At 40.7% G+C, this 15820-nt stretch overlaps 5 protein-coding genes, 1 long non-coding RNA gene and 1 other non-coding gene across 8 annotated transcripts; 4 read left to right on the top strand and 3 right to left on the bottom strand.

The window, feature by feature from the left end:
* Window positions 1–1768: 1768 nt before the first annotated feature.
* LOC123471630 lies at window positions 1769–2930 on the bottom strand. Its single transcript, XR_006646428.1, has 3 exons — window positions 2814–2930; window positions 2099–2747; window positions 1769–2048 (listed from the first exon to the last, which is right to left on the bottom strand). It is a non-coding gene; the product is annotated as an uncharacterized LOC123471630 (long non-coding RNA).
* On the top strand, window positions 2392–4420 carry LOC116921094. Its single transcript, XM_032927308.2, has 6 exons — window positions 2392–2529; window positions 2601–2751; window positions 2827–2946; window positions 3016–3150; window positions 3250–3297; window positions 3379–4420. The coding sequence occupies exons 1-6, from the start codon at window positions 2460–2462 to the stop codon at window positions 3509–3511; spliced, it is 657 nt and encodes a 218-aa protein (XP_032783199.1). The 5' UTR covers window positions 2392–2459; the 3' UTR covers window positions 3512–4420.
* Window positions 3532–7726, bottom strand: LOC116921090 (solute carrier family 12 member 8). 2 transcript variants are annotated; one of them, XM_032927299.2, is made up of 13 exons: window positions 7377–7723; window positions 7115–7295; window positions 6901–7046; window positions 6579–6822; window positions 6239–6370; window positions 6104–6173; window positions 5929–6029; window positions 5728–5861; window positions 5420–5619; window positions 5224–5356; window positions 4950–5156; window positions 4698–4876; window positions 3532–4630 (listed from the first exon to the last, which is right to left on the bottom strand). In XM_032927299.2, the coding sequence occupies exons 1-13, from the start codon at window positions 7551–7553 to the stop codon at window positions 4444–4446; spliced, it is 2091 nt and encodes a 696-aa protein (XP_032783190.1). In that variant the 5' UTR covers window positions 7554–7723; the 3' UTR covers window positions 3532–4443. The 2 variants fall into 2 exon arrangements, with proteins under 2 accessions (XP_032783190.1, XP_032783189.2); XM_032927298.2 differs by having other exon boundaries at window positions 5224–5619; window positions 7377–7726.
* Trnav-cac lies at window positions 6471–6543 on the bottom strand. The gene has a single exon. It is a non-coding gene; the product is annotated as a tRNA-Val (tRNA).
* Window positions 7727–8738: 1012 nt separating the features above from the next.
* LOC116921089 lies at window positions 8739–11794 on the top strand. The gene is made up of 8 exons (XM_032927297.2): window positions 8739–8991; window positions 9061–9204; window positions 9280–10459; window positions 10539–10666; window positions 10733–10858; window positions 10924–11072; window positions 11137–11398; window positions 11457–11794. Exons 1-8 carry the CDS (start codon window positions 8802–8804, stop codon window positions 11609–11611), a joined length of 2334 nt encoding a protein of 777 aa, XP_032783188.2. The 5' UTR covers window positions 8739–8801; the 3' UTR covers window positions 11612–11794.
* Window positions 11795–11918: 124 nt separating this feature from the next.
* Window positions 11919–14201, top strand: LOC116921093. Its single transcript, XM_032927307.2, has one exon. The coding sequence runs from the start codon at window positions 13254–13256 to the stop codon at window positions 14145–14147; it is 894 nt and encodes a 297-aa protein (XP_032783198.2). The 5' UTR covers window positions 11919–13253; the 3' UTR covers window positions 14148–14201.
* A 270-nt stretch (window positions 14202–14471) lies between these two features.
* LOC116920965 (methyltransferase-like protein 24) lies at window positions 14472–15770 on the top strand. Its single transcript, XM_032927154.2, has 2 exons — window positions 14472–14651; window positions 14711–15770. Exon 2 carries the CDS (start codon window positions 14738–14740, stop codon window positions 15686–15688), a length of 951 nt encoding a protein of 316 aa, XP_032783045.2. The 5' UTR covers window positions 14472–14651; window positions 14711–14737; the 3' UTR covers window positions 15689–15770.
* Window positions 15771–15820: the final 50 nt, after the last annotated feature.

The raw sequence follows: 15820 nt of genomic DNA, 5'->3' as shown, positions 1-15820 counted from the left end.
TAGTCGGGCTGCCGCCTTCATTTGTTTGTTTTTCATGTTTATTTATTTATGATTATTTATGTTTATATTTATTGTTTCTAACTAACTATTTTGTTAATAAACTATTTGTATCTTCATTATATCGTTTTAAATTTTATAGCACAGGAATAAATTAAATATTGGTGTGTTTTCATTATAACTATTGTTAATTGTCATCCATGGGCAATTGGGTTGGTGCGGGTCTGAGAAAAAAGGTTCAAAACCCGATTTTGGGAGAATCGGGAAAACTATATGTCCAAAAGTTTTAATACTTATAGGAATGGATAAATCTTGATAAGGTCTATCCAATTCTGCAAAAATTTTGCTTAAGGTGTACTAATTAGGAAAGTAAACCGCTTCGCCATTTTACGGGTAGGTCGGTGCGGTTTAGCGGGGCTAAGGAACCCCCCTCATAAAAATACGTCATATTTCAATAATTTATTGCGGGAAAACTATAAGGAAAAAATTAATAAATTTTGCAGAAATGGATAGCTCTTAGTAAGCGCTATCCATTTCTGTAAAATAATTAACATAATTTTCATAAACAAACAAATTTTGGACAAGACGTTGTTTGTAGTTTTTGCGCTCTAGATATATATACTAGATCCAATAGACTTAAGTAACAATATAAATTTTTTTTAAACTTTTTTGTGTATGAATATTTTTTCGTTATCGTTGGATTTTTGTTTTTAATTTATTAATTTATGCTATTACACTACTTATACCTTTATTAAATCGCTTTTCAATTTATAAAACAGGAATGAATTAAACATCGGTGTGTTTCCATCAGAATTATTGTGAATGAACTCTCATGGGCAACTGGGTTGGTGCGGGCTGGAGAAAAACGGTTTCAACACCCGATTTTGGGACAATCGGGAAAACTATAAGTCCAAAAGTTTTAACAATTATAGGAATGGATATATCTTGATAAGATCTATCCATTTCTGTAAAAATATTGCTCAAAATTTCCTTATTGGAGAAGTAAACCGCTTCGGCATTTTTCAGGTAGGTCGGTGCAGTTTAGCGGGTCTAAGTTAACCCTCATCTCCCAGTAATACGGGAAATTTAAATAATTTTTTTCGGGGAAACTATAGGACCAAAATTAATAAATTTTATATAAATGGAAAGCTCTTGATAAGGGCTATCTATTTCTCTATAATTTATGAAAAAATATTCATACACTAAAAAGTTTCAAAAACAATGAAAATTATTACTTAAGTCTATAGGATCGAGTATATCTCTAGAGCGCAAAAACTACAAAAAGTTCTTGCCCAAAATTTTTTTGTTTATGAAAATTGTCTTAACTTTTTTACAGAAATGGATAGCTCTTGATAAGAGCTATCCATTTCTGTAAAATTTATTAATTTTGGTCTTATAGTTTTCCCGCAAAAAATTATTTAAATATTAAGTATTATTCGGGGGTGGGGATTACCGGATACCCGCTAAACCGCACCGACCTACCGGAAAAATGGCAAATCGGGTTACTCTTCCAATAAGTAGTTTTTAAGCAATATTTTTGCAGAAATGGACAGATCTTATCCAGATATATCCATTCCTATAAGTTTTTAAGTTTTGGACTTATAGTTTCCCCGATCATTACAAGATCGGGTTTTGGAACCGCCAACCCAAGGCCCATTGGATGACAATTTACACTTATTTAAGAAAACACACCGGTAATTAATTCAATCTATTATATAAAATGAAAAAAATAATTAATGTAAGTAAAAATATTGTATTTGTAAAACTTAATAAAGAACAAACAATAAATGTAAATAATAAAAATACACGAAAGAAACAAACAAATCAAAGCGGCAGCCCCACGGAAAACCACACTGTGTACATCAGGAAAATGTGGGAGCGGAAAGCAGAAAGACATAGAAGGATGTAAGGGTGAAGAGAGCCAATCAGAGGGCCGGGATAGTCCCACTGGGATGTACGGGTGACGGTCTCGACCCTTCGAGACCGTCTCGCGGAGACCAAGTTGATTGAATTAGTGGCGGCCAACGGGAAAAGACGTCGACACCTAGCGGCTATGCAAAAAATTACTTTGAAAAGACTTTAGTCAAAAATTTAAAGTTACTTTTGGAATGCATAACTTTCGCCGGATGTCAAACTCGTGTTAAGGAAAACACTATCATAAGGACTCGGTACACGTTGTCTTTTCTTCCAATAGTAGCAGTACAATAGTGACCTGGAAAAGGATGGATGAGAAAAGAACGTTCCAAACGACTGAACATTAGGGCGTCTCTTTTTCGTCCCGAAACAACTGGAGGAAGTTCCACATTAGAACCAGGGGAGAAAGTTTAGATCCTTTTTTTCTCTTTCAACTTTGGGAGTATGTAACTGAGAACTCTAGAAGCGCAAGGGTTCAGTATCTCATCTCTGTGGCAAACGATTCATACCGGTTTTATTGGACCATTAGTTTTTAGTTTATTCGAACCATGTGGCGACTGGTTTGGTTTCTTCTCTTGGTCATCTTTCCACATATGTTTCATCAGCAGAATTTGACAAGTACTCCCGTACAAAACTTTCGATTTTATCTCCAAACGTATATGGTAAAGCGTGTAAATCACACCTTGTAGAAAACCAAAATGATGACGGTGACCAACCACAAACGAGAATCCTCAACCGGAAACTTAATCGATATCCTCCTCAAGATTACAAGGATTACCAATCGCTTTACCGACCACCATGCTTTGACGTGGCCTGCGCTGTCGACGAATCTTATCCTATGTAGAGGCTTTACATTAAATTTAGAAAAAAACAAACAATTTTTCACACATTTACTCACTCACTTTTAATGTGCAGAGATTTTGTTGCTTCAGTGGTGGCCAATCACTTGCCACTGGTTGAGCAGCTGCATTCCATGTTGTACCGCTACCCAGCAGAGAAGTTGATTCTGATCGAAAACTCTACAGATTCTTACAGGTAGATCACCTGCACATGGCTACTCGAAAATATTTCTGCCAAATATTAACTTACCTTCAAAAATCAAAGGCTTAAAGGCAATTTTGCATGCGAATCGGATGTGGTTTGGCTGAAACTTGGCTGGGCCCACGACGTCACTGGCCGGAACCTCTTGGTTGTAAACACGCCTCGTTACCCCCAGATTCATCGTCTTGAAACGTGCAGGTGCATCGTGTCGTTTGAGCTACCAAACGCTGTCAACCCTAAAAAAGGAAAAAGTAAAAGATTATCTTGTTGACAGTATATTTCTTTTCCCCCCCTTAGGTACGCAGATAAACACTGCGAGTACTTGCCACCCTGTTACCGATCCAGGTAGGAAATATTGCCAGATGAATAATTCTATTGACGCCAATATGTACTCGATGATTACTTTCACATCTGTGATTTTCCAAGGTGTCAGCAAAGATACACTCACAAGCATATGATAGTCATCGATCCAGCCAAACTGAGTAGTGGACCCTTCGTCGATCTTTTACCGCTGCCATCGTCCTGTTCTTGTTTTGTCGACAATTTCGTCTACTTTTAAACGGACATTTACATTTTAGCTATTACAGTGAATGTTTATTTTTATTATCATATACCTGTGATGGTTTAAAAAAAAACTAAATTTACCACGGCTTTTACAAACAAGAAACAAAGAAGAAAAATAAATCACGTGGGGCAATGAATCGAAACCAATACTATCTAGTGCGGGGCAACGACAGCCATTGTTTTACAAATGCTTTGGTATTATGTACAGGCAATGTAGCGTGCTCGCAGTTAAGTTGTATACAAACACAATCAAAATGATGAATGTGAAGGGCAAAAGAAAAACTAGGTCAAAATTAACCAAATATTAATAATACTTCCTTTTCATATCATGGTATTTTGTTTCGTTTTTCTAGTTGCCTTCGTGTCCTTAGCAGAAGTGGTTTTCAAGTCAATTGTAGTCTGCTTCGAAGGTGTTTGGGGATAAGTTTCTAAGATATTATTCTAGCTGCAGGATTTTAACATTCGAGTTTGCTCGCTCGCTTAGTTAAGTTTTTAAATTACTGTACAATCCTCTAATGGTGTGCATCAGCAATAAAATGGCGCAAGCGATGGCTGCTTCTACGGTAACAAGGTGCAATGTGCTTTCACAATGACCAGCGTTGTCATCATCATTTGATTTTCTTTCTATTCTTGCCTGATTGAAGGGAAAGTAAAAAAATATCGTTTGTTAAATATGGTTAGCTGCAAACGTTATTGTTGCCCATTCGCGATTAGGAACGTAAACGTCAGAATAAAAATAATAATAATAAATGGTACTTTTTAGCGAAAAAAAAATCTAAATGGTAAATAAAGGCTTTGCTTTTTTGTGACGTTGGTGGTTGATGCCTACTCTAGGTGAATTTTGCTAACGGCACTTTTAGTAAATCCTTTGAATTCAGAATGTCGGTTGTCGGAAGAGTTCTGCCCACGAAACTTGTTTCAGCTTTCCTAAGGAACTAGGGCTAACTCATCTTCAGGTCGATTGTCCAGGTTACGTCCATGGACAGTAGAAGTCTGGTGGTAGCGACTGCGAGAAGCGAAATCCTCGTTCTCCTCAGTCAATTGAGAGGCTTCAGTGTCCATATGGGGATCCATAGAGGTGACGACAATTTCTTCGTACCCCTTTGGTTTTCGTCTGAATCGAAAACAACGAATTCAGCATCTTCTCCAACAAATGATTTCATAACTAGGTATCTACGTACCCGCAGAGAGTGGCAACGCCTTGTTGCATCCAAGTAAAGAAACGGAAATCAGCTGTGACACCCGGAGCGACTCCTGGGTTGGCTCGACCAATGTAGAACCAAACAAGGAAAACAACAGCCAAATTGACCAGGGCGTAGACCCAGTGAACGAAAAACATCATCGCAATTTTGACTATAAACTGTTGTTTAATGGAAATTAAAATAATTAAATTAATTTCCTAATTAGTAAAAAAAAAATATACAGAATTTTACCCCAAAGAAAGAGACCCATCGATTGAGGAATAATGAATACCAACTGGCCGATTTACGACCAATGTTGATTTTCTTTTGTTGTTGATCGCTTACGGACTTGTTACTTGCGCCTCCCGGCGATGTCACAGCTGAGCCAACTTGACTGACTGGGGCTGTAGGAAGATCTTCCCCAGGCACAGGACTAGTGGGCGATAGGCTCAGCTCTCGCTGTCATGAACACGCTGACGTTAATAAAAGAATTTATGAACAGCAGAGAAATCTGAATATTGCATACTGATGGAGATCGGTGATGAACACGCTCGGGAAACAGTTCATCTAAATCACTAGAATCAAACCGATTGGGACTTTGAGTTGATCCGTAAGAAGTTGAAGCTCCATTCGTTAATTTCTTCGTCGATGCTTGTTGCCTAATAAAATGGAAATTTTCTTTACTTTCTGGTCTTATCAAAGAGAGAAAATAATTAACTGACCTAAATCGCTCTTCGCGAGCCTGTTGGATGTTGAAAGACTGCGCCAAAGCAAAGTAGGCATAGTCGATGGTGGCGTACGTCAACAAGAAAGGCATTGTGACGATGGGTGCTAGCGTGTTAAGTTGGCCCACCCAAATGAAGAGCAATGTCACCGAAGCTGCAACCATCAGCGCGTATACTGGAACACGATTTGGTCCTCTCTAGGATAACGTAAAAAAAAAAGAAAATTAAAATTAAGGAAGATTCAAGGCTAGTATTACTGGTATTGACTAGGGTATAGTGCTGGTATTATGCAATCCATCGCTCACCCCATTAGCTAAGACGCGGATAAATGGAATGACTTTTTGGCTGGCGATCGATTGTAAAACGCGAGGAGTCCCGTAAAAGGTTCCCAAACTGCTCGACAATGAAGAAATATATAGCCCAGCAAAAAAGAGGACCTCTGAAAATGACGAAAAAGACTTTAGGCATAAAATATACTGTGAGTTAAAAATAGATAAAATAATTACCGAGTGCCGAAACTTTGGCCGCGATTAAGTAGTTGGTATACAGAAGCTCACGAACACACGTCGAACCCAATATCAAAATGAACGACGTATAAAGAAAGCAGCTATAAAATTAATTTAAATTAAATATTTGAGGAAGAAGTCAACCAAAAGGAAAGTATAACTTGAAATTTAATACCTCAAGCCAATGGCAGCTAGGGTTCCATTTGGGATATCACGTGACGGATTTTTAAGATCGCCAGACATATCTGCAAGTAATTTAAATGAAAAGAATTAAATTTAAATCTTAAGGATATCAATGTATTGAACTTACTAATGCCTGCCATGACACCAGTGACTGTTGGGAAGTATACACCCAGCACGGTGAACCAGTTTTCTCCTTCAGTAAAGGCCGGCCCGGTGTTATTGGCCATTAATTCGGTACTCCACCCAACAAAACCGCTTTCTAATTAGTAAGAAAAAAATGTGGTGAAAAATATGCAGTTATTTATCAGTAACAATATAAAGTGGAATGAAATAAGCTTGAAAAAGCAAGAAAAAACATTTGCTTTCGCCCAGGATCGAACTGAGGACCTGCTGTGTGTGAGACAGCCGTGATAACCACTACACTACGAAAGCTTTGCTTAAAGTGTTTTTTGGCTCAAGTGACTCACCTAAGTCGGGGTTGTTAACAAAACTTCCTATTATGAAGTCCACGGCGGCCAATAGCATAGCAAATAAGAGAAGGAATTGGAGTTTGATAACCCACTTGACGCCTGCGATATTGAACGATGCTAGGATAAAAACGACGACGGTTGCTAATCCTCTCTGCACCCATGGTATATATTGCGCGTCGACTTCGATCAGACCAGCTATCGACTCGGCGAATCCCATAAGACAAAGCGCCCCACCTACAGCCTATAACAGATACGAGATTCATTGCTGAGTTTCACCATAAAGTCAATGCATATGAATGTCCATGTTTCCTAAAAATACCTGTCCAAAGCAGTAGAGCAGACCAACAGCAGCTGCTATTCGGGAACCAAGAACATAACTAAGTAGAAAGTAAACTCCTCCACTTTCAACTTTGCATCTCTCACAAATGCCGATAGCAGACAGCACTGACACAAGAATTATACCAACTACAAAAAAGATGAATATATCCACATTATGTCAGTCCCTTGATTTGAATTCACATATTTTTACCTACCTGTACAAAATACTAATAGGATAGACAGACCAATTCCTGCTTGGGCTACAACCCATCCTGATCGCAAGAAGATGATGACACCAAATATGTTGACCATGACTGATGTGAAGACACCATCCCATGTACCAAACAAAACTGGTTGTGAAATGAAAAAATTTGACTTCCACCATGGTTTTTCCCCCTGAATCAAAACAAATTTGTAGTTGAAGCGCAGGCCTAAGTAAATTCAAAATTTCTTTCGAAGACTAAAGTTAAGCCATACCTGTTCTTCAGTGTACAATTCATTATCTCTGATTGCCTGTCCTCCATAGCTAGTTTCGTCTAGAACTGCAGGTTTATTGGCAAACTGGACATCGGTTGATGCGCTATTTTGTTCTGATGACAATCCGAATCTTGCCCAGTCGACAGGTCGACGATCAGCACGGGATTCACTGGCCATTTACTCCGCAAAAGAGCCCGCCAGCAATCACTAGAAAGAAAAATTCAAAGCACAAGGAGAACTACAAAACCCCCTAAATGTCTTTTACAGGCGTATGGCAAAATTTCTATTATTTCTCAATCAACATTCACACAGCTGAGAGATATGACAGCTTGCGCACCGCTGCCAGATAACGAACGATAACATCAATGTTACGATAGGCAGACTAGCCGGCATAAAGTCAGCATCTTTCATACATGTAGTACAAAACAAAGATAACTTTATGTTCTGTTGCAATCACAAGATTTTGTTGTCTGTTTAATCGACTGACGTCAGTAGAATATTTCTCCGTTACCTCTGTTAGTTGACTCATTCTAGCCGTTACGTGTCCACAGTTACCTGTGCACGGCTATGCAACGTGTCACTGAACGAGAAACAAGGAAATATGTCTCACGCAAATGAATAAACTTTTCAAAAAAGCTATTTCGATTTTTCTCATAATTCAACGGCGCACATTTCCTTGTTCGGTCCGTTAATAGCATTTCACCGAAATCAACACTAAACCTTTAATTTCTGGTGGATTCATGCTGCAGTCTTTACAAACAAAGAAATCATTTTCTTTATACACACCAGTCACCGCCAAACCGTGTTGAAAAATGATGAGTCAGCTCGTTTCTCTCATAGCGTAAACACAGCTTTTCTGTTTGAGTTGTTTGACTGCGATGCTTCGATCGTAAATGACCCTCAACTCTTAACGAAAGGAAACGTTGTGAAAGGATGCAAAATGTGACGACCAACTTTAAATTGAACTGACCATTCAACAAGGCTAACGCGAAGAAGGGTGTCAAATTGGCAATGGCACGCCAAAAGAAAACAGTAAAAGTGACGAAGAAAATTGTTCGGCCACATAAAATAAACGACGAAACATTTGTTTTGCCAACTATTAATATGGTTGGAAATCCGTGGGACATCCGCTGAACGCGTGTGTATTTTGACTTTTTTTTAATGGATTGTTGTTGACCAACTGAATTTGCTGAGGATGTGCCGCAATGCGTTTAACTTGGCGATCGTTCACTGCCCACGATGGCCTTAGGACAAAGTTCAAGGTACTTGTATTATTGATTTTACATCGACGACCGACGTGAGGCGTTCAAATTCTGCGTACCGCATTCTTCACGATCTTACCCCCCCCTTGACATCTTTATAAGGGCCCCACTTGGTGGTTGACTAATGATGTAAACGCGTTGACACCTGAACACTCGCCAAAAGATGTTAACTTGCCAGAAAAGGATAGTGTTCTTTATATGGATCGGCAGCATCCATTTCTTCAAGGATGGAGACGCCATCACTGGGCAACGCTTATACAAATACACGGAAGATCCATTAGTGGAACAGGTCGTGATTTATCCGTGGCTGAGTCCAATGTATCACACAAGTTATCAACCGCCCAGCCTGAGAGGTAATAGCTATACGTAAATGACTGGGTGATTAGACGATTTGAATCGTATTTAAATTGACCAATCATTAGATGTTTATGGTGAAGCACGACCACATGGAGATCGCAGTCGTTTGTTCTGGACGAGGTTATTGAACGGCTTCAGAAAAGGCAAGCCGTATACGTTAAATCCGACAACGAACGGCCAAACACTGGGTGCGATGGCAACAGGAATCGGTAAATTCTTGTTCACTTTCACGAACAGCTAATCTGAATTTACAGTCAATGTGCACAATGACTTGTATTCTGCAGAGTTGGCAAACAACTTTGCAGTTGCGCTTGGAGAAGAGGGAATGAAACGATTGGCTGCACTGGTTGCTGTGAATTTATCACCAGGCCCTCCAGGCCTAGCAGGACCTCCTGGATCTAGTTGGCAATTTTTGCCCAACGGGCCGCAAGGCTCGAATGGCGAAAAGGGCGATAATGGCCAACTGGGAGGGTCCTTTCCAACACTAGCTGCTATCAGTCAATGGATAAAAGGCGAAAAAGGAGAGAAAGGTGAAAGAGGTGATTGCGGCTGTAACGAAGTACCAACCACTCTGGGTCCGACTACAACGATAGAGACTACCGTTAGCCCATTGACACCAGAAGTACCCACAGACTGGCCAACTACGAGCACAGAAAGACCGACAGACTGGCCCAATGTCACAACAGAAGGACCTGCTGTAACCACAGACGGAACAACTACACCAACCGACGCAACAGCGTTAACCACCGACGTTCAAACTACGCCAGATGGGTCAACGACAACCAGCCCAGTTGTAACGACAGATGAGCCGTATGCAACAACTGTAGAATCAACAACACTCGAAGCCACCACACCGACAGCTGGGCCAACTACACCAACAGATTTAATTACAGAAGGGTTAACAACAGAAGAGCTAACGACCATCATTGCTGAATCGACAACAAACGGGTTATCCACGGACGTATCAACTACGTCAACGGACGGTCCAGCTACTACGCCAACCAGTGCGCCAGTCTCAACCACAGAAGGCCAAACAACAACAATCGATGAAGTAACTCGTCCAACTAACGAGCAAACAACATCAACAGATTTAATAACAGATGAAGTAACAACCAACTTACCAACGACCACCGTCGTTTGGCCGACAATATCAACGGATTTTCCAGTTTCTACGACGGACACGACGGAAATCCTGACGACAGGGGAAGGACAAACTACGACAAACGAGATTACCACAATTCCGACGATAACGACCACCCCTGCAGTTACAACAACGACGAACTATCCGCCTGTTACAGAACCAATTATCGCTGATTGCAGCGAGTCAATCCATCACCAGAATGCCACCTGGCAATCACCTGACTCGTTCTATCCAGAACGAACATCCAACACTTGCGTGTTGTCCATCCAATTGAATTCCACCGATGACACTAACGTTCATGACGAACCCATCTGCCAAATACGGTTCGGATTAGATTTGATATTGATCTGTTCGGAATGTTTTAAATAGTCAAACGACGACGATTCATTTATTCATGTCTAGACTTGACTTTCGAGAATTCTTTATCGCCCAACCGAACAGACAGAGCAAATGCGCTACCGATAATTTCAGGGTCTTTAACGCTGAGAATAAAGTACCTACACTTTGCGGAGAAAATTCTGGCCAACATTGTAAGGGAAAATTTCTCGTAATTAACCACCGTTGACCTCTTAATTGCAATTTCATTTGCCGTCTAGTATACTTGACGCCAAGATCCGGAACAAACGGAGTCCAACTCGGTTTCAAATTTGGCCTGTCTCCGATTTCACGGTTCTGGAAGATTGATATCACTCTGATACCTTGCTGCGCAAACCACATACTTCGTAACTATAGCCAATTCCTATAAAAATTAAACGAGATGACGTTATGTATTTTAAATACAAAATAGCTCCCAACGATTGCTTGCAATATTTCAACGATTTCGGAGGAATCGTCAAATCCTTTAACTGGATGGATTCACCTTCCGTCAACAGACCTTCGAATCACCCCAGACAATTGGCCAATCAACAGTACAACATTTGTTTCAAAGCGAATTCGGTAAATAATTTCATTTAATTATTTATTTTTCCAAATCCATTTCAATTAAGCGTTTTCGATATAGTTAGCCAAGTCGATTTGCTACACTCCTTGTCTTTCGGCTGGATTGGCGTTCAGTGTTAGTCAAAATGCTGGCCGGGGTCCGTTCAGGGCCGGCGTTGGCGTAACCAATTGCAAAGAAGATTTCTTACTCATCGCCAACGGTTACGACCGATTCGATCCGAGTCAGAGGAACGACAGGTTCTGTGGCACAATATTCAATCCGGATGGAAACGTGACAGTCAGTCAGGGCGCTCTGATCGCATCAGCTTCAACCACCATTTGTTGTAAGTGTCATTTTAGTTTTTAAAAGCTTAAATAATTAAGGATTGTTTTGTTGCGCAGCCGACATCAAACCGTTTCAAATCCATTACGCGACCAATGGAAACGAATTGCCGGCGGATGTGTCCAATAACGGATTCTGTCTGCAATACGAACAAGAATATTTGACTAAAAATCAGCTCTCGTCGTTGGATCACGATTCACCTGACGACAACTGAAACTGGCATTTAAAGAAAAAGAAAATTGTTGGCAAGTCGAGAAACTTGAGATTTATTATCGCTATTCCGGTTACATGTTTCAAGAGAAATTAAACAGCCCGGGTTTCTGTTACTAACCGATGTTGTTGTTGCCGAATGTAAAAACGTTGAAATGGAAACAGAAAATAGACAGTAGTAATTTCAGGTATTTATTTTTGCTTGTAAAAAGAAAAGTATTTTTGTAAATCAGTCTTGTTTTTCTTTTGCTCGTCAACATTCCACATTTTCAAAGAACTGTGACGAACAAGGCCAAAACTTGGTTCATTGTCATCGTAAAGATGCTAATTGCAATGGTTTAACAGATGTCTCGAAAAAACAAAACAAATTAAAGTTTTGTGGTAACTAACGTTGACGTCGAAAGCAAATACGAGTCAACAACGTTCACGCATTTGGTGGTTCAGTGGCACTTGGAGTCGAACGCTCTTTCTTGCTGGAGATTCTTTTGCGTTTGGTCGTGGACATTGGCCAGTCTCTATTGTATATGCATATTACAGTTGAAGTTTGTCAGCCGCGAGATCAATAGTTTCTGCAAAGTTCCTCATCACCCCAAGCCTGAAACTTGACAACCTTTTCCAGCATCCGAACGGAGCAAGTTGCAATCAGCCGTTTCGTCATGTCTTTATTCGCCATTTGGAAGCGAAGCATCAGTTTACCCAGAAATTTACTGCTATTTATTATCGCTGTCTTCATAATAGCCGCGTATGTCCAAATTTCGTTGAAAATGAACGACGATGAAGTAAAACAAGAAATTTGCTGTTCATCTTCTTACTGGGACGAGCTGTTAGACTCCGAATCGCTGACTGGCGAACAGCTCATGGAATATTTCACGTGGACCAACCGATCGTCGTGTCAATTAGCTCACGACATAGGAGGTAAAATGTTGAGAAATCCATCGGGCATAGATGGCCAAAAGAGTGGCCAACCACACTAGTGCCATCCATTTTTTTGTGTGTGTGTTTATGTTGGTAATATTGCATCAGTCGAGAAATTTGATATTTATCGTTGCTCCGATTACGGATTTGAAGAGAAAAATTTCTCAGGGGATTCTCGTTACTAACCGACGCCCGTTTCCGAGTTTAAAAAAAAAATGTTCGAAATGGAAAGAGCAAATAGACTGGCGAGGTGTAACGTATCCATTCGTGTTTATCAAGAAAACAAACGTTGCTGTAATTCAGGTTTATTGTATTCTGCTTGTGGGCCAGCCCTCCATATTTTGAAGCATTTATCTACGGACCAGACTGAATTTGGGTTTAGTCGTCATCATAAAGATACACCTGCTGTGCAGCAGTTAAACAGATGTCCATAAGAGTTTTGTGGTATTTAACGTTGACGCTCAAAGCGAATACGAGTTCACGTATAACGCATTCATTCGTCGGTGTCGTGGCACTTTGGACGGACACTTTTTCTTGCTGCAGATTCAGTCCGCAATTCAAGCTTAGGCTACTGGGGATTCTTTTGCGTTTGCCTTCAAAGCTGGCCAACTGTGTTACCTGTATATGACAGTTTAAGTGTATATTTTGCAATTGGGAGATCATAAGTTATTTCGGCAAAGCTTTGAAACGCAAGCACAGTGAAGTTTAATTTGAAAATCAGGTTTTTCATCATGTCGTTGTTTGATTGCGTCACTTGGAAACGAATGAACGCACACAAGCATTTGCTGCTATTCATTATCGTCATCTTAATAGCAGCCCCGTATTTTCAAATTCTGTTGAAAATGAGAAACGAAGAAAGAAAAGAACAGATTTGCTGTTCATCATCTTACTGGGACGAGTTAATAGAATCCAAGTCTTTAACTGGCAAACAGCTCATGGAATATTTCACATGGACCAACCGCTCGTCCTGTCAGTTAGCTCACGACTTTGGAGGTCAAATGATGAGTAATCCATCGGGCATAGATGGCCAAAAATGTGTGTGTCTCGATACTCGAATAGCGCCACAATCCGGCCAATGTCTCGTCTACTCGTTTGGAATCAACAACGAGTGGTCGTTCGATGAACAAATGGAGAGCTACGGTTGTCGAGTTTTCGCTTTCGATCCATCGATGAACCAAAAGCCACACAATCACAGCGGTGGGATCCATTTTTACGATTGGGGACTGGGCGATCGAAATGAGAAGTTATCCAACAATTGGCAAATTCATTCGCTGTCTTCCATATACAACAACCTGACCGCTTGGCACGGTAAAGTGATGATCGATTATTTGAAAATCGACATTGAAGGCGCCGAGTGGAATGCGCTGCCGGAAATAATCAACTCTGGCATGTTATCAAAGATTCGGCAACTCGGCGTTGAAATTCACCTGGACAGTGGAGCGTCGCTGGAACAACACCGCCAATGGGCCAAAGTTTTGAGATCACTCGAACAAATGGGCATGGTGCGTTTCGATTCCAAACGCAACCCTTGGTTCACAGGAGATTTCCAGAAATTGCAGCTGTCCGGATCCTTCGGTCACGAGATTGCTTGGTATAATAGCAAACTCTTACGGGATTTGCATTAGTGACTGTTGTAACTGCTTTTTTAAATAATATGCACAATACACGAATAGGTGATAGTCTCGTTAGTTGGGGCATATCCTGCGAAGAAAATGCAACCGGAATCACACAGGTGGGCATTATCGGGCTACACTTGCTGTTCCTGGCGAGCTGTATTCACATGCTTTTTAGAAAGAAAAAAAAAAAAAACGGTAAATTATAGATAATATCTCTTCACTTTGTGAAACATTTGTCGAAACAGCTGCCCTGTTTTCAGGCTAGAGTGGGTTTGGATTAATAAAATGTTTCATTACTGGAAGAGGTGTGCACGAAAAGCAGATAAACAGGTGCCATGAGAGAATGACATGACGCGTCCGCTCTCAGGTGTGTACTCGGTGGCCAGTCACAGCGTGAAACGTGCGGGGTTTTAAAAATCATCAGTTGGGCTATACTTTCTTCTTAGGTAACACATTCCGAACATTACGCTCCCCGAATTGGCATCTACACACTCAAGGCTTATATGGATAGGGGTCAGTATAATTTAAAAGTATTGCACCCAATTCGATTGTAATGGTAATTTGGACAACAGGAGTGCCACATCTTTGGAATTGGATCGATGCTCGTATTTAGTATTCAAAGCAAGAGAGCTGCCAAATGCCAAATGTCTTTGTTGTATTACTGCAATTTGAAACGCTGTTTGACCAAATGTTCTGTTGTGTTTGGTACGTTTTTATTGGCCTTTGGGATGCTCACTCTTTTGCAAACGTTCCCCACTATGCAATTGAATTGCACCAATCAACTGGAGCAACGAGAACATTGGCCTTCCTACTGGGACATCCTCCTGGATTCAGAGTCTTTAACGGGCGCCCAGCTTTTGAATTACGCACTGTGGACGAATCGCTCATCGTGTAAATTGGCTCACGATTTCGGAGGGCTCATACTCAGGAATCCTTCAGGAATCGATGGACAAAAAACAGTTTGCATCGATCCTGAAGTGGCTCCCGATCCCGACGAATGTCTCGTCTACTCTTTCGGCATCAACAACGAATGGTCGTTTGACGAGGAGATTCGAAATTACGGATGTGAAGTCTTTTCTTTCGATCCTTCGATGGGAGTTGATCATCACGACCACGGTCCCGGCATCCATTTTTACAACTGGGGACTGGGCGACAAGGAGGAGACATCTGTGAAAGGATGGACCATTCGATCGCTCTCTTCCATCTACAACAACCTGACAGCTCGTCATGGTAAGAGGATCATCGATTATTTGAAAATCGATGTCGAGTCGGCTGAATGGAAAGCTCTGCCGCAGATGATGGCGTCCGGGATGCTGTCCAACGTGCGTCAATTAGGAATAGAGATTCATTTCGGAGTCAATGAAACGATGGCTAAGAATCGCGAATGGGCCAAACTGTTGAGATTGATCGAGAAAATGGGAATGGTCCGATTCGATTCGAAATACAATCCATGGTCGATGGTGAACTTCACGCAAATTGCGTTGTTCAATGTGCCTTTTGCCTACGAAATTGCGTGGTATAATAGTCAACTGTTGCGCGTGTCGAATTAATGTCTCTCATTTTTCCTATGAAGGCTTAAATATACATAACTGTATATACCGTGTAACTGCCTATACTTGATATTTTAATAGCGTTCGTTTTGCACTGAGGGACTTGCCATACATGACATGAATGCGCAGACG

This window comes from Daphnia magna, linkage group LG4, assembly GCF_020631705.1.
Source record: "Daphnia magna isolate NIES linkage group LG4, ASM2063170v1.1, whole genome shotgun sequence".
Taxonomy (NCBI): Eukaryota; Metazoa; Arthropoda; class Branchiopoda; order Diplostraca; family Daphniidae; genus Daphnia; species Daphnia magna.
This window is presented reverse-complemented; position numbering and strand designations above follow the sequence as displayed.

Coding starts and splice junctions, on each gene's coding strand:
- LOC116921094 (XM_032927308.2), top strand. CDS start 2,460: ATGTGGCGACTGGTTTGGTTTCTTCTCTTGGTCATCTTTCCACATATG. Junction 2,530..2,600: donor TCATCAGCAGAATTTGACAA/GTACTCCCGTAC, acceptor CACACCTTGTAG/AAAACCAAAATGATGACGGT. Junction 3,298..3,378: donor CCACCCTGTTACCGATCCAG/GTAGGAAATATT, acceptor TGATTTTCCAAG/GTGTCAGCAAAGATACACTC.
- LOC116920965 (XM_032927154.2), top strand. CDS start 14,738: ATGCTCGTATTTAGTATTCAAAGCAAGAGAGCTGCCAAATGCCAAATG.
- LOC116921093 (XM_032927307.2), top strand. CDS start 13,254: ATGTCGTTGTTTGATTGCGTCACTTGGAAACGAATGAACGCACACAAG.
- LOC116921089 (XM_032927297.2), top strand. CDS start 8,802: ATGTTAACTTGCCAGAAAAGGATAGTGTTCTTTATATGGATCGGCAGC. Junction 8,992..9,060: donor TCAACCGCCCAGCCTGAGAG/GTAATAGCTATA, acceptor ACCAATCATTAG/ATGTTTATGGTGAAGCACGA. Junction 11,073..11,136: donor TTTGTTTCAAAGCGAATTCG/GTAAATAATTTC, acceptor TTTTCGATATAG/TTAGCCAAGTCGATTTGCTA.
- LOC116921090 (XM_032927298.2), bottom strand. CDS start 7,553: ATGGCCAGTGAATCCCGTGCTGATCGTCGACCTGTCGACTGGGCAAGA. Junction 7,047..7,114: donor CCTATTAGTATTTTGTACAG/GTAGGTAAAAAT, acceptor TCTTTTTTGTAG/TTGGTATAATTCTTGTGTCA. Junction 5,620..5,727: donor TCCGCGTCTTAGCTAATGGG/GTGAGCGATGGA, acceptor ACGTTATCCTAG/AGAGGACCAAATCGTGTTCC.